This window comes from Conger conger, chromosome 5 (genome assembly GCF_963514075.1).
Source record: "Conger conger chromosome 5, fConCon1.1, whole genome shotgun sequence".
Lineage (NCBI taxonomy): Eukaryota > Metazoa > Chordata > Actinopteri > Anguilliformes > Congridae > Conger > Conger conger.
The window spans coordinates 68,305,255-68,318,574 of record NC_083764.1 but is presented as its reverse complement, the minus strand read 5'-3'; the positions used below and the strand labels follow the sequence as shown (position 1 = coordinate 68,318,574).

The 13,320-nt window shown below is 44.9% G+C and overlaps 1 protein-coding gene across 1 annotated transcript in view; it reads left to right on the top strand.

The window, feature by feature from the left end:
- Positions 1-373: 373 nt before the first annotated feature.
- Positions 374-13,320, top strand: part of LOC133129022 (KN motif and ankyrin repeat domain-containing protein 3-like) — a 19,635-nt gene continuing 6,688 nt past the window's right edge. Inside the window, exons 1-7 of the mRNA XM_061242826.1 lie at positions 374-407; positions 611-1,585; positions 2,505-2,595; positions 2,713-2,868; positions 3,666-3,756; positions 4,291-4,510; positions 13,078-13,220. Of these exons, the coding sequence (XP_061098810.1) occupies positions 374-407; positions 611-1,585; positions 2,505-2,595; positions 2,713-2,868; positions 3,666-3,756; positions 4,291-4,510; positions 13,078-13,220 (1,710 nt within the window). The remainder of the gene's footprint in view (positions 408-610; positions 1,586-2,504; positions 2,596-2,712; positions 2,869-3,665; positions 3,757-4,290; positions 4,511-13,077; positions 13,221-13,320) is intronic.

Genomic DNA, 13,320 nt, shown 5'->3' with positions numbered 1-13,320 from the left:
ACTATAGTATGTGTGAGTTTGAGTGAGAAACACTAGTGAGCTCTGGGGTGTCATTCGCTTTAATTTGATAGTATTGGTTCCAGTCGTTATCTTATTGAGCATGGAGTGGCTAGGACAAAAAACTGCTACACCAAACTCACAGACTATGCTGTGTACAGATTAGCCAAACTCACAGACTATGGTGTGTGTGGATCAATGTGTTTCTGCAGACCATGGTGTGGGAGGATCAGTGTGTTTCTGCAGACCATGGTGTGCGTGGATCAGTGTGTTTCTGCAGAGCATGGTGTGGGAGGATCAGTGTGTTTCTGCAGACCATGGTGTGTGAGGATCAGTGTGTTTCTGCAGACCACACTGGAGGTGCTGATTGAGGGAAATGGAGTCTTCGGAGAGCACACAGACACCCCTTGGTAAGCAGCAGAACAACCTCTCACAGTCACACACTTTAATCGCTGAAGTATTAATGATAGTGATGCCAGTACTGGTAGCTGACAGGTGCTAGTGGTGGTAGATGAATGGTAGGTGGTGTTAGCAGTAGGTGGAATTGTTAGCACAGGCAGAAACATTAGCATTGGCACGAGGGGTAGGTGACGTACTGTCTGTCTGCTGTCAGCCCGGGGCGGATCGTACTCTGTCCCTACGCCGTACGGCTACCAGCTGGATCTGGACTTCCTGCGGCTTGTGGAGGAGATGGAGAGTGGCTGCAGAGTGTGGGGGGCCCAGGGCAGGCTCTCCTCGAGGGGCCCCAGGAGGGGACGTGTTGGCAGCAGGGTGGAACAGACGCTGGTGGAAGTGAGACAGAGGCTTCAGCGGAGCAGGTCCAATAGTCTGGCAGAATTGGGCCGGTTTGACTCCCCAAATGTCTCTCCTAGAAACGCCTCCGACCCAGAGTTCTGCCAATCACACACTTCCTCTCCCCTTAGCTCCGCCTACAGCCCAGCATGTAGCGATGGCCCCCTGAGCAGCCAGGACTCAGGGGTGGGGGGGGACCTGGCCGAGCTGGCCGGTGGGGTGGGTCGGACAGGGGGCATATTGGGGGGGGACCTGGCCGAGCTGGCCGGTGGGGTGGGTTGGACAGGGGGCATATTTGACCAGGGGTCAGGGGGTAGATTTGCCCAGGGACGGTGGCCTGTTGCTGAAGGAGATGACAGGCCTCTGGGGAACAGCCAGGATGCTGCCATGGAAACAGAGCATGTGCAGATGTGTGAAGTGGGAGTCGAGACGGATGAGTCCTGGGAAAGGGAGCTGGAGGCCCTGCGCCACACAGTGGAGACTCAGCGCCATCTCATCCACCTCCTCGAGCACCAGCTCAACCGCACCCAGGAGGCACAGGAAGTGCTGAGGGCCCAGCAGGCACAGGAAGTGCTGAGGGCCCAGCAGGCACAGGAAGTGGAAACAGAGCTCTGTCCAGGCTGCAGTAAGGTGCATGGCGTTCTTGGGGAAGGTGCTGGCAGAGTGCACCAGAGCACTCAGACAGACAGCCAGGGGGAAACTCCGCCAGCAGCACTGACCAGCAGGGGGAGCCAGTGGGAGGAGCGCAGCATCCCTGCAGGGAAGAACAGGGATGTCACATCCACACCAGCTGCAGGTAAAATTTTAAATGGCTGATGCGATAGATCCAGTCTAGTCCTTCAAGGTGGACAACAAACCTTCATTGTTCTGAATAGGGAGCCATCAAAGATAATTGCCATTTCAGTATTTTAATAAATAATAATCTCAATTGCATGAAATTGTTACAGGATTTGAGTGCTGTCCTTATGCAGTAACAGAGCGGGCAGATGATCTAGCTCAATCGCCGGAGGGTGTCACTCCTTGACATCTTTTCTGTAACAATAAATCCCACATGAACTACATTTATAATCCATAACCATGAAAAGTACTCTAACTAGCTAGACTTACTAACCAGACTACTTAGTTGATCATAATTCTTTGGTTTCACTTTTAACATTACATTGCAGAAGTGGTGTCAATGATTTCATTTTGTAGGCTAATGGTGTTAGCTGTTGTTAAAGCAGGTTCCTGGCAGTTAAATAAATGTGCAAATCCAGGTTAAGACATATGGCAGATTTCTGGTATTTAAAAATTCTCTGTGATTTGAACCCTTTAAGTATCACCAAAACTATTATGTATTTGGTCCACTGGACACTTGATGGAAGGATACTGACATTACCTTATTTCTGAATGAATGCAAAAAAACCCTCATGGGTCCAGCCACGGACTTAAGGGGTTAATATACGAATACATGTTGTGCTTATTTAAAAACCTGTAACTGACGGCTTTAACTTGTTAATTTCCTATGGAAACTCCGCCAAACTTTCCCCCTCTGAGGTTGAGCCTGGAGGGATTATGATGTTTTTGTGGGCATGTCTACTCTTGCCGACTAGACCTATTGGGGCAAAACAATAAGAGCATAAAGTGGCATGAAATAGTGAAAGTGATGAGGCCCTTGGTAGGCACTGTTAGGTTTGACTCATTGGTCCCCCTGCTGGCCTGTTCCTGTACTTCAGGTTTGCTGAAGTCCATTATGAAAAGGCCTGGTGGGGACAGGGCTTCAGGCCACAGGAAGTGCCTGCAGTTTGTAGGGATTCTCAATGGAGGGTGAGTCCCCCTCATTACACATTATAAGAAATTTACACAAGTCCTAGAAGATTTGTATCTTGTGTTTTTGACCACAATCTATGGTGACCTAAAATTAATTATAGAGTCATCCTGCAGGTATGAGTCAACCTCCAGTGAGGAAGAGGAGGATGAGGATGAAGACAGCTCCTCAGGGGCCTCAGACAGCAGTGAAGGGGCAGTGGAGTCTCAGAAAGAAAGAAGCATTGACCCGCCCAGCGGCAACGAGTCAGAGAGTGAAGAGGAAAAAGAGAAGTATGCCCCCTGTGTGGAGCCTCTGGTACTGCAGATAGTAGTGGAAATAAATTAGGTTTTAGTCAAAATCACCAAAAATCACTGAAATTTATCTGTAGCCATGGTGCTCAGGAGAGCCTGTCTCAAAGCGCTAGTGCTCAATGCTGACAGATGTTGTACATCAGCTCTAGTGCTCAATGCTGACAGATGTTGTACATCAGCTCTAGCCCACGGATGGGCCTGTAGCGTAGTGGTTCAGGTAAATGACTGGGACAGGCAAGGTCAGGAGTTTAAATCCCGGTGTAGCCGCAATAAGATCCGCACAGCCGTTGGGCCCTTGAGCAAGGCCCTTAACCCTGCATTGCTCCTGCTAATCAACTGTACATTGCTCTGGATAAGAGCGTCTGCCAAATGCCAATAATGTAGAGTATATTTAAAATTCAGAGCTTAGAGGGCTGCAGTGTCTGAGGAACTTTAATACTTATTCTAAGTTATTAATTGGCTAAAGATTCTGCGAACAGAAGGGAAATCAGACCTGAAGAGACAGCGCCACCTTCTGGACTGGAGTTAAACCTGCAGACACTGCCACCTTCTGGACTTTAGTTAAATCTGCAGACACAGTACCACCTTCTGGACTGGAGTTAAACCTGCAGACACTGGCCTTCCTGGACTGGAGTTAAACCTGCAGACACTGTGGTCCTCCAGGACTGGAGTTAAACCTGCAGACACTGTGGTCCTCCAGGGCTGGAGTTTGAGATCCCTGCTCTAGAGTGAAATGTTTACAATCTCATCTAGAAATGTGTGTGACTGTGTTGCAGATTCGAACTGAGTGTTGAAATGCGTGAGGCCTGTCTCATCTTGAAGAGCCACCTGGATGATGACATCAGCGCTGTGTATGAGGACAATGTGGTGGGTATCCCCGCATGCCCCATAGTCCAGAAGTTTTTTGCAGCTGCGCTTTGTTGCTTTACATTGCAGTAATGTTGCAGTAACTTAACTTTTTATTGCAGTACTGTTGCAGTAATGTTAATCTACGCTGCAGCAATGTTGCAGTAACATTGCTCTACATTGCAATAATGTTGCAGTAGCTCTGTGTTTCAGTAATCTTGCAGTGACATTACTCCATGTTGCAGTACTGTTGCAGTAATGTTACTCTGCGTTGCAGTAATGTTACTCTACTTTGGAATAATGTGGAGGTAATGTTGCTCTCCAATGCAGTAATGTTGCAGTAACATTGCAGTAGTGTTGCAGTAATATTGCAGTAACGATGCTCTGCATTGCAGTAATGTTGCAGTACATTTACTCTATTTTGCAGTAATATTGTGGTAATGTTACTCTACATTGCAATAATGTTGCAGAAATGTTAATCTACATTGCAGTAATGTTACAGTAACATTATGCCATGTTACAGTAATGTTACAGTAACATTGCTCTGCTTTGTAGCTCTCCAGCAGTCAAACAGTGGAGCAGGAGTGGTTCAGAGTGTGCGGCTCTAAGGCGGCCAAGCCTGCCCATGTGAGTGGCTTCCTGACGGCCTTCTCCCAGCTGTTTCCTGGCCTGCTGGAGTGCGTAGTCAACATGGCCGACCTCCACGGCAACACCGCTCTGCACTACAGCCTCTCCTGGTCAAACTTCACTGTGGTCTGTGTGCTGCTGGACACCGGTCAGTCCTGCAGATAAAAACTAACCACAAAGACTGAGCCAATTCCTCACAAAGCAATATATAAACATTGTAAAGGCCTCTCTCTCTGCCTGCAGTAGTGTGCAAAACCCTGGGCAAAAAAGCTTTTACAATTAATATCTAAGTGAACAGAAGCGAACCTGACCTCTAAATGGTACAGTGTTAGACACAACACATTTCTTCACATTTTGAAGCAAGACTAATATTTCTTTTAATTTTCCTTCTAAATTTTCTCTTCAACTTAAATGTCTGAACTGAACATTAGCATCTAGAATTGCTATTGATATTGATATTGATATTTGGTGGAATCCATTCATCCTTCCACTGCAATATTTCCTGTGCCCCCAGCTGCCACACGACCCCAAAGCATAATGGACCATGCTTCACAGTTGGCAAAGTGTTCTACAAAAGCTTCCCCTTTTTGTTTTCAAAACATACCTTCTTTGGTGGTGGCCGGAAAGTTTCATTTTGGTTTCATCAGTCCAAAGCACATTGTTCCAAAAGGCCCTCAGGCTTCTCAATGTTTTCTTTTACATACTTCATACTTCATACGCTTAATTCTGGCAATGTAGGTCTTTGTTGTTTGAAGTATGTTGTATGTATGCTGTCCTGTGAACAGCTTGACCTGTGTCTGCTACTCCTTTTTGCAGCTCTCTTGGAGTGATGTGTGGGTTCTTCTGAGGATTTCTCACCAGGTCTTGGGCCATTCTATCTGACATCTTCCTTTGCCTTGACTTTCTTTGCCAACTATTCCATTTATCTTCCATTTTCAAATAATGTTTCTGACAGTGGAAATAGGTTATTTAAAACATTGAGAGAGTTTTTGTGGCCTTTTCCTTCTCAGTGGAAATGAACCATCTTCATTCTGAAACAACTGTTTAAATGGTAAATGGTTGGCATTTATATAGCGCCTTTATCCAAAGCACTACACACTTCATGCTTCTCATTCACACACCTCGGGTGGGATTGAACCAGCAACCCTCCGACTGCCCGATGACTTCTCTTACCGCCTGAGTTAATGTCGCCCCTTTGAGAGGAATCCATGGTTGTCAACACCAGGCAGAACAGCCACTGCAGTTGAATACTTTAGAAGGCAGTTATTTCAGAAAATACCTGGAATTATAACGACCTAGGTCTGGGCCTTAATAATCATTTTCAAAAGTAACAAAGAATAATCCCAAAGGGTTCCCAAACATTTTCACATTTTTATAAAATGTTATAAAATTATATAATTTTTATAATTTATAAACAGTAAAAATATTTTGCTTTAAAATGTGCAGAAATGTCTCGTTTAACTCTCTACCATTTAGAGTTCAGGTTTGCTTTTGATCACATTTTCATTGTAACAGACAATTTTGCACCCCCCTTTATCTCCATATATACAGTGCCCTCCAACAATTTGATATTTATAATAAAAAAATCACATGTAGTTACACACACTGTGTACATTGTCAGATTTGAATAATGTTTACATATTTTGGCTTCACCATGTAGAAATTACAGCGTTTATACCCCCTATTCAGGGCACCATAATGTTAAGGGCACAGAAATGTTATATAAATGAAAGTAGTCACATTTAGTATTTTGTTGCATCCTTTTCTTACCATGACTTTGTGATGTCTGTGACCTATCAACACCATCAGAGTATGGATATCTTATTTCCAGGTTGTCCCTCAAACAATAATAAAACTCTATGCATTCGAATGGGAATTCATCCCTATGGGAATTGGGGGTGGGACTAGACTCTGTAAATTATACTGATACAGTATGGAACACATGTGTTGGCTGAATGGCTTTAAGTCATTAATGGTTCAAGGAATCAAATGAGTCTCAAACCACCATGCTGCTGCCAGATATGGAGTAGATATGAAAATAATTGTTTCTCCCGACAAATTTTCCTGTTGACCTCAATGGAAAAAATATTCAGGATAAACAATTATTTTTGCATCTACTGCATAGCTGGCAGCAGCAGGGTGGTTTGAGGCTCATTTGGTACCTTGATGATTTGAAGCCATTTACAACAAATGTGTTCTATAATATGTAGGGGTCCTCGCACGGGACTCCAAATTATGTAGGGTCCTTGCACGGGCCGCCAAATAACGCAGGGATTTTACTCTCTACGAAACCGGGGCGCCAGTTAAACGTTGTGTTGCAGTATAACTGCGAAAAGTAATCAGTCTCATAATATTACTGTTATCAGAAATATCCAACCACAAATATAGTATTTCAATTAATTAAAATAACCAATATTAATGATTGAACATACCGATAACCTGAAGGTTGGAAGTTCTTCGAAAGACTGCTTTAACTCGGCTCTCATGTCTATGCGATTCCAAAACGGACACCGGGGTTTAATAAAATATATTTATTAAACAAACATACAAACACATAACAGATAAACTAACGGGAAGTTAGTAAGGAAATTTAGTTTGGTATGTGTGTGTGCGTGTGTGTGGCGCGCGCAAGCGCGCGTGTCGCTAGAGTTCTGGGTGTGGTAATGAGTTAGAGTTAGCTGTGAGAAGGGACTACTTGCGTAGTTTTACTCTATATATGCGCACAAGACGGCGAATCAATTCACGTACATATATATGTAGCTAACCAAACACATTACAATGGTTGGATGGTAAATATTGAAACACAGATTCACAAAAACAGTTAAGACTAAACTAAACACTGGCTATGCCTGAATGTTTGTTTTCTTACTGAGTCCATACGCATTGCTGGATCCAAAAGACATGCTGTCCTTGTAGAAGCGGCGATGGTGCTGTGAATGGTGTCCGGGAGAGATGCGCAGGCTGGGGTGTTCCCGTCTTAGCAGCGCGTTGTCGTCTGATCCGCTGGTCCTTTTCCAGGTGTAAAAGTTCGTTGCTGTTTCGTTGTTGGGCTTTATTGGGGTAAACTGATGTAGCGTTCCGCGTACAACAATTTCCACTCACTATAGGCCACGTAGTTACCGCGAGGTAACTGGGTGTGTCCGTAGGCCTGGTAGTGCGCTGTGCAGCATTCAGCCTCTGTCCGAGTCTCGGAGCAGATGAGCTGAAGCGACTGGCCAAAAAGGGTGCGTCGAAGAGAACAAGCAGAAGAGGCAGAAAAAGCAGAAGCGAGATCCCAAGAACGTGTCTTGCTCTTATACGGGACCGTTTATTGCTCCCGCCATTACGGGATTGGCTGAACCAAGTTAGACGTCATTCGTGGTGGACGTCGCAGAATTTTCCTGTGGGAATGTGGAAGTTGTAGTCCCTACATCCCCCCTGTGGTCTCAGGATGCGGCTGAAGCCAGTGTTCCTCGAGAGCACAAAAGTCAGTTCACAGTCCACAGGTCAAGTACATTGGGTCGGTAACACAGTTCACAATTGACTGACAAACATCCAGGCATTTATCAACAATTAACTAAACTGGTCTAAAACACATGATACAAACAATGTGAAACACTAAGGTCGAACAGTGAATACATTGTCACAAAACATGAGCAACCTTGGTGAAAGGGTTAGTCGTTTTGTTAGTTCAGGTGTTTTGTTAGTTATTGGATGGTGTCCAGAAGGTGGAGCACCAACAGGAATGACCCAGCCATGAAAATGTTCAGATGATGTAGGGGTCTAGGATGGAGAGGCTGTAGCCTTTTTGGAAGTCTTGTTCAGACTGACCAATTGTTCTAGTCCCTACAGTCAGGTTGCTGATGAGGGTTGTCATCTGAAATATGTGAGGGCATTTTCAAATTAGGGCAGCTTTCTGTATCCAAGCTTAACCTTATGGCTGTGTCATCAGGAAGGAAATGGAGAGGTGGTCTCATTTCTAAATGATGTGGTAAGCTCACAAGTGGTCTTGTCTTGCTTGGGGAAGAGGTGGAGTAAGGCACACTGGGGTGTGGCAATATACTTGTAAAGATTACACTGTAGTTTCTACATGCAATACTTTACGATGGTTCAGTAGGTGTAGAAAGAAGCAATGAACGTTTACGAGTTATAACAGGTGTCGGATTTAACTCTACAGTACCTACTTACGATCTGCGTTTGCTGCTGCTACATGCAAATCTAAGTGGCTGCTATAAACTACCAGTTTATTTTGCCACCCCCCTTTGGTAGGAAAGGTGTGCAAAAGAAAGTGGTCAAAGCTTCAGCTGGGAGTCTGCCTGTGAGGAGACCACGGCTATAGATCAGTCTTATTCAACATCTTTTGATGGAGGTTGAACAAGACCAGATAGCTCTTTGGAGTGGTTACTCAAGGCATACACACTACTGAACAAAGGTTAGAGGCTTTAGTTGTCCTCAGAGGAACTGAAGAAGCTCTCTTCAGACAAGGTATCTTCCCTATCAGAGTCATGCTGGTGACTCTGAGGCTTGGGCCTACCGGGTCGGTCTTCTCTCCAATTCCGGCTGGAATCAGAGTGTGAGAAGCGACCATGGTGGCTCTTAACCGGGAACTTACTCACATGCCGTTGTTTTGAGCCGTTAGATTTTAATGGGGCAACTTGGGAAGTGCCGGCGGGCTTGGTTGGAACAACGTGCTTAGCTGTTTCCAATACCTCGTTCCTGGGCACAATCCTTAAAGTGTCCCAGACCATTTGGGCTTCATTTCTTAATTCAAGGGCTGAGTGTTGGCCCCTTGAAAACAGTGAAACATGAGTTCGGACACAGGGGTGCAGGTTGTGCACAAAAAGGGATTTGAAGGCTTGATCTTCATCTAAGCCTGGTCCGTTTCTGCCCTGGAAAAAAGCATGTTTAAGACGTTGGTAAAAGTCTTTTGGTCTTTCTGTACGGCTATGTTTAACCTCCACAGATTTGATCATGGCTGTGGCCTGATCAAACCGTGGCAGGTACTCAGCTACCAACGCTTCACAAACCTTGGGATAGCTGGAACGAACCTGTGGTGGAAGTTGTTCCATAAATGTATGGATCTCTCTGGTTGAGGTTTTCCATACAAGTCGTACCTTTTCTCGATCGGTTGCCCTGGGCAGATCCGAGAGACAGTAGTCAACTTCCCTCAAGTAACTCTGAATGTTAAATTCGGAGTCCTTCGGGTCAAATGTGTGGACATACTTCGCCATGGCCTCTAGCTCTTCAAAGCGAAGACCATGTGAAGTTGCACTAGTCTGCCTGTTTGGAGAAGGAGAGCCTGAAATCACATTTGAATGTGAATGCGTTTCATGCGGAGCTCGACGTCCTCGGTTTGGTTTAGAGGGTGGAGCTACAAAACTGTCATTCTCACAATGGTTGGCAGAAGATGAATTGTCGCTGTCAGTGTACTGTACAGAGCTGTCACCTATCCTCTCAGTTATAAAGGGAAAGCTAGCGGGATTAGCGTTGCTTTTTGTGTGCCCAATTAATAACGTTAGATCTCCTCTATCGTGTCCACGGGAGGGTTCCCTGACCTCCTCACGAGAGGGGTGGGCATGGAAGGTGCAGTCCTGTACTTGCCTGACTGTTTCTCCCTTGCGGAGATGGACCACCATTGGGATGGAGTCCCCCCTTTCCCTCTCCAGGGAAGAGGTGGGCAAACCATTGCATGGGTGGTCAACAGCACTGCAATCTGAGGAGACTGACGAGTCTCCATCAGAGCAAGCTGTGGAACCGGGATCTGACAAACCCGAATCAATTTGTGACCCCCCTTCCCCTGCCTTGTGGTGTAAGGAGGAAGCAGGAGAAGCTGGAGTTGGGCATGCCTGAGAAAGCAGGCTTACAGAAGAGAGTGGATGTGGTAGCTTATGGCATCCACTCTTCAACTGAAATAATTCCTCTCTGTAGGAACAAAGATCTGATTCGGCTGAATGCAGATCACGCAAGTATTGTACTGCTTTCTTGCCAACAGTTTGAAGCTCAAGTAAAACACTGGTGTGTTGTCCTTTGAGGTATGCCATCTCTGATTCTAAGTTTTTGTTGCTCTGAAGAGCAAGACTAATCTGTCTGGCAAAATTCAAGACCAGACAACTTAGAATTGGGTCTTTTGACTGGGTGGGGGAGTGACCTTTCTCGTTGATTAAGGAGAACATTTCTTTCCTACAATCAGTGAGGTTCATCTGATTCAGGAAAGCTATGTAGCCAGGTGCTAAACCTTGGGCTAAAAAGGAAAGGTACTCATCAATAGATATGGGTTCCATATCTCAAGCCAAATAAAGCTAAAAGCTAAAATCAGTAACTTAAGAGGGTACTCTTGAAGTTAACAATTTGACAAGGGCCTTGAGCTCCTAACAGTTGGCAATGAATTGTTTCCCAATATCACAATCCAACATACAAGTTGTGATGAAGGATAAAGAATTTAAAACGCTCTTTGAATATTCTCTATAACTATAGTACAAGGTAGCTATAGCATCACACAGGGACTCGAGTTGCACTAGCGGTACTGCAATGCAACAACAGCAAAATGAACAAACATATGGCGGATATTCAGACCGTAAAATAGGAACTGTGATGCTGATCACATTAATCCTAAATACCAGAATGTGATTGGTTGAAATTACAATTAAATTTGGATTTAAATGTAAAATTCAATTAATTATTAAAATTACTTTGACCAAGTAATTATAATTAATAATACAGTGCGGCTAATAATACTATTATTGATAATACGTATTATACCGGAAGGTAAATGCCAATCAACAAACTACCGTGTAAGATTACGAATGTAATGCCACAATGTTACACGAGGGGGCAGTATATTGAGAAAGCAGCTCATGCAGGCTTTCAAAAATGGTACAAGGTTGACATCTAGCGGTATTTTCAAAAAATTGCACTGGTGGCAATTTAGCTGAGAAAGAATGCCGAGAATTCGTTCTGGAGGCACGTGACATGAGCCAAAGCTCGTATTTCTCACGCAGAGCTCCAAATTAGGATGGGGAATTCGTTATGAAGTCACAAGACATGAAATTTGAGCCAAAGCTAGTCTTCCTCACACGGGGCACCAAAATATGTAGGGGTCCTCGCACGGGACTCCAAATTATGTAGGGTCCTTGCACGGGCCGCCAAATAACGCAGGGATTTTACTCTCTACGAAACCGGGGCGCCAGTTAAACGTTGTGTTGCAGTATAACTGCGAAAAGTAATCAGTCTCATAATATTACTGTTATCAGAAATATCCAACCACAAATATAGTATTTCAATTAATTAAAATAACCAATATTAATGATTGAACATACCGATAACCTGAAGGTTGGAAGTTCTTCGAAAGACTGCTTTAACTCGGCTCTCATGTCTATGCGATTCCAAAACGGACACCGGGGTTTAATAAAATATATTTATTAAACAAACATACAAACACATAACAGATAAACTAACGGGAAGTTAGTAAGGAAATTTAGTTTGGTATGTGTGTGTGCGTGTGTGTGGCGCGCGCAAGCGCGCGTGTCGCTAGAGTTCTGGGTGTGGTAATGAGTTAGAGTTAGCTGTGAGAAGGGACTACTTGCGTAGTTTTACTCTATATATGCGCACAAGACGGCGAATCAATTCACGTACATATATATGTAGCTAACCAAACACATTACAATGGTTGGATGGTAAATATTGAAACACAGATTCACAAAAACAGTTAAGACTAAACTAAACACTGGCTATGCCTGAATGTTTGTTTTCTTACTGAGTCCATACGCATTGCTGGATCCAAAAGACATGCTGTCCTTGTAGAAGCGGCGATGGTGCTGTGAATGGTGTCCGGGAGAGATGCGCAGGCTGGGGTGTTCCCGTCTTAGCAGCGCGTTGTCGTCTGATCCGCTGGTCCTTTTCCAGGTGTAAAAGTTCGTTGCTGTTTCGTTGTTGGGCTTTATTGGGGTAAACTGATGTAGCGTTCCGCGTACAACAATTTCCACTCACTATAGGCCACGTAGTTACCGCGAGGTAACTGGGTGTGTCCGTAGGCCTGGTAGTGCGCTGTGCAGCATTCAGCCTCTGTCCGAGTCTCGGAGCAGATGAGCTGAAGCGACTGGCCAAAAAGGGTGCGTCGAAGAGAACAAGCAGAAGAGGCAGAAAAAGCAGAAGCGAGATCCCAAGAACGTGTCTTGCTCTTATACGGGACCGTTTATTGCTCCCGCCATTACGGGATTGGCTGAACCAAGTTAGACGTCATTCGTGGTGGACGTCGCAGAATTTTCCTGTGGGAATGTGGAAGTTGTAGTCCCTACAGCTGTATCAGCATAATTTACAACTAATCTAGTCCCACCCCCAATTCCCATAGAGATTCATTCCCATTCATACAGCTGAACCTCTTGACCATTAATACCCCATTCTGACATTTGGTCTGAACAACAACTGAACCTCTTGACCATGTCTGCATACTCGTATGCATTTAGTTGCTGCCACATGATTGGCTTATTAAATATTTGCATTAACAAGCTGGTGTGCAGGTCTACATAATAAATTGCTCACTGAGTGTATCTAATTGATGCGCTTATACTGATTCTAATTGTTTTGGCTGTGGTCCAGCCTATTTGAACTTGCTTGTACAGTCTTTTACTTGGGTTGTAAAAATAGATTTTTAACTGGTTAATTTTAAATTACACAAGTCAACCAAACAATGAGAACTGTAAAAATGCTCATCCCTAATGTGTGGGTTGATCTGTGCAGGTGTGTGTGATGTGGACCAGCGGAATAAGGCTGGGTACACACCACTCATGCTGGCGGCTCTGTCCACACCCAGAACTGCAGAGAACATGCAGGTGGTCAGAAGGCTGTACAGCCAGGGCAACGTTAACGCCAAGGCCAATCAGGTGAGCCCCGCCAGGTGAGGCCTGTGAGGTGATCCCAGCCCCCCGTCCTTACCTGCACCCCAATCCAGTGCTCCGCCCACTCCCCTAACCCCAGCCCTGT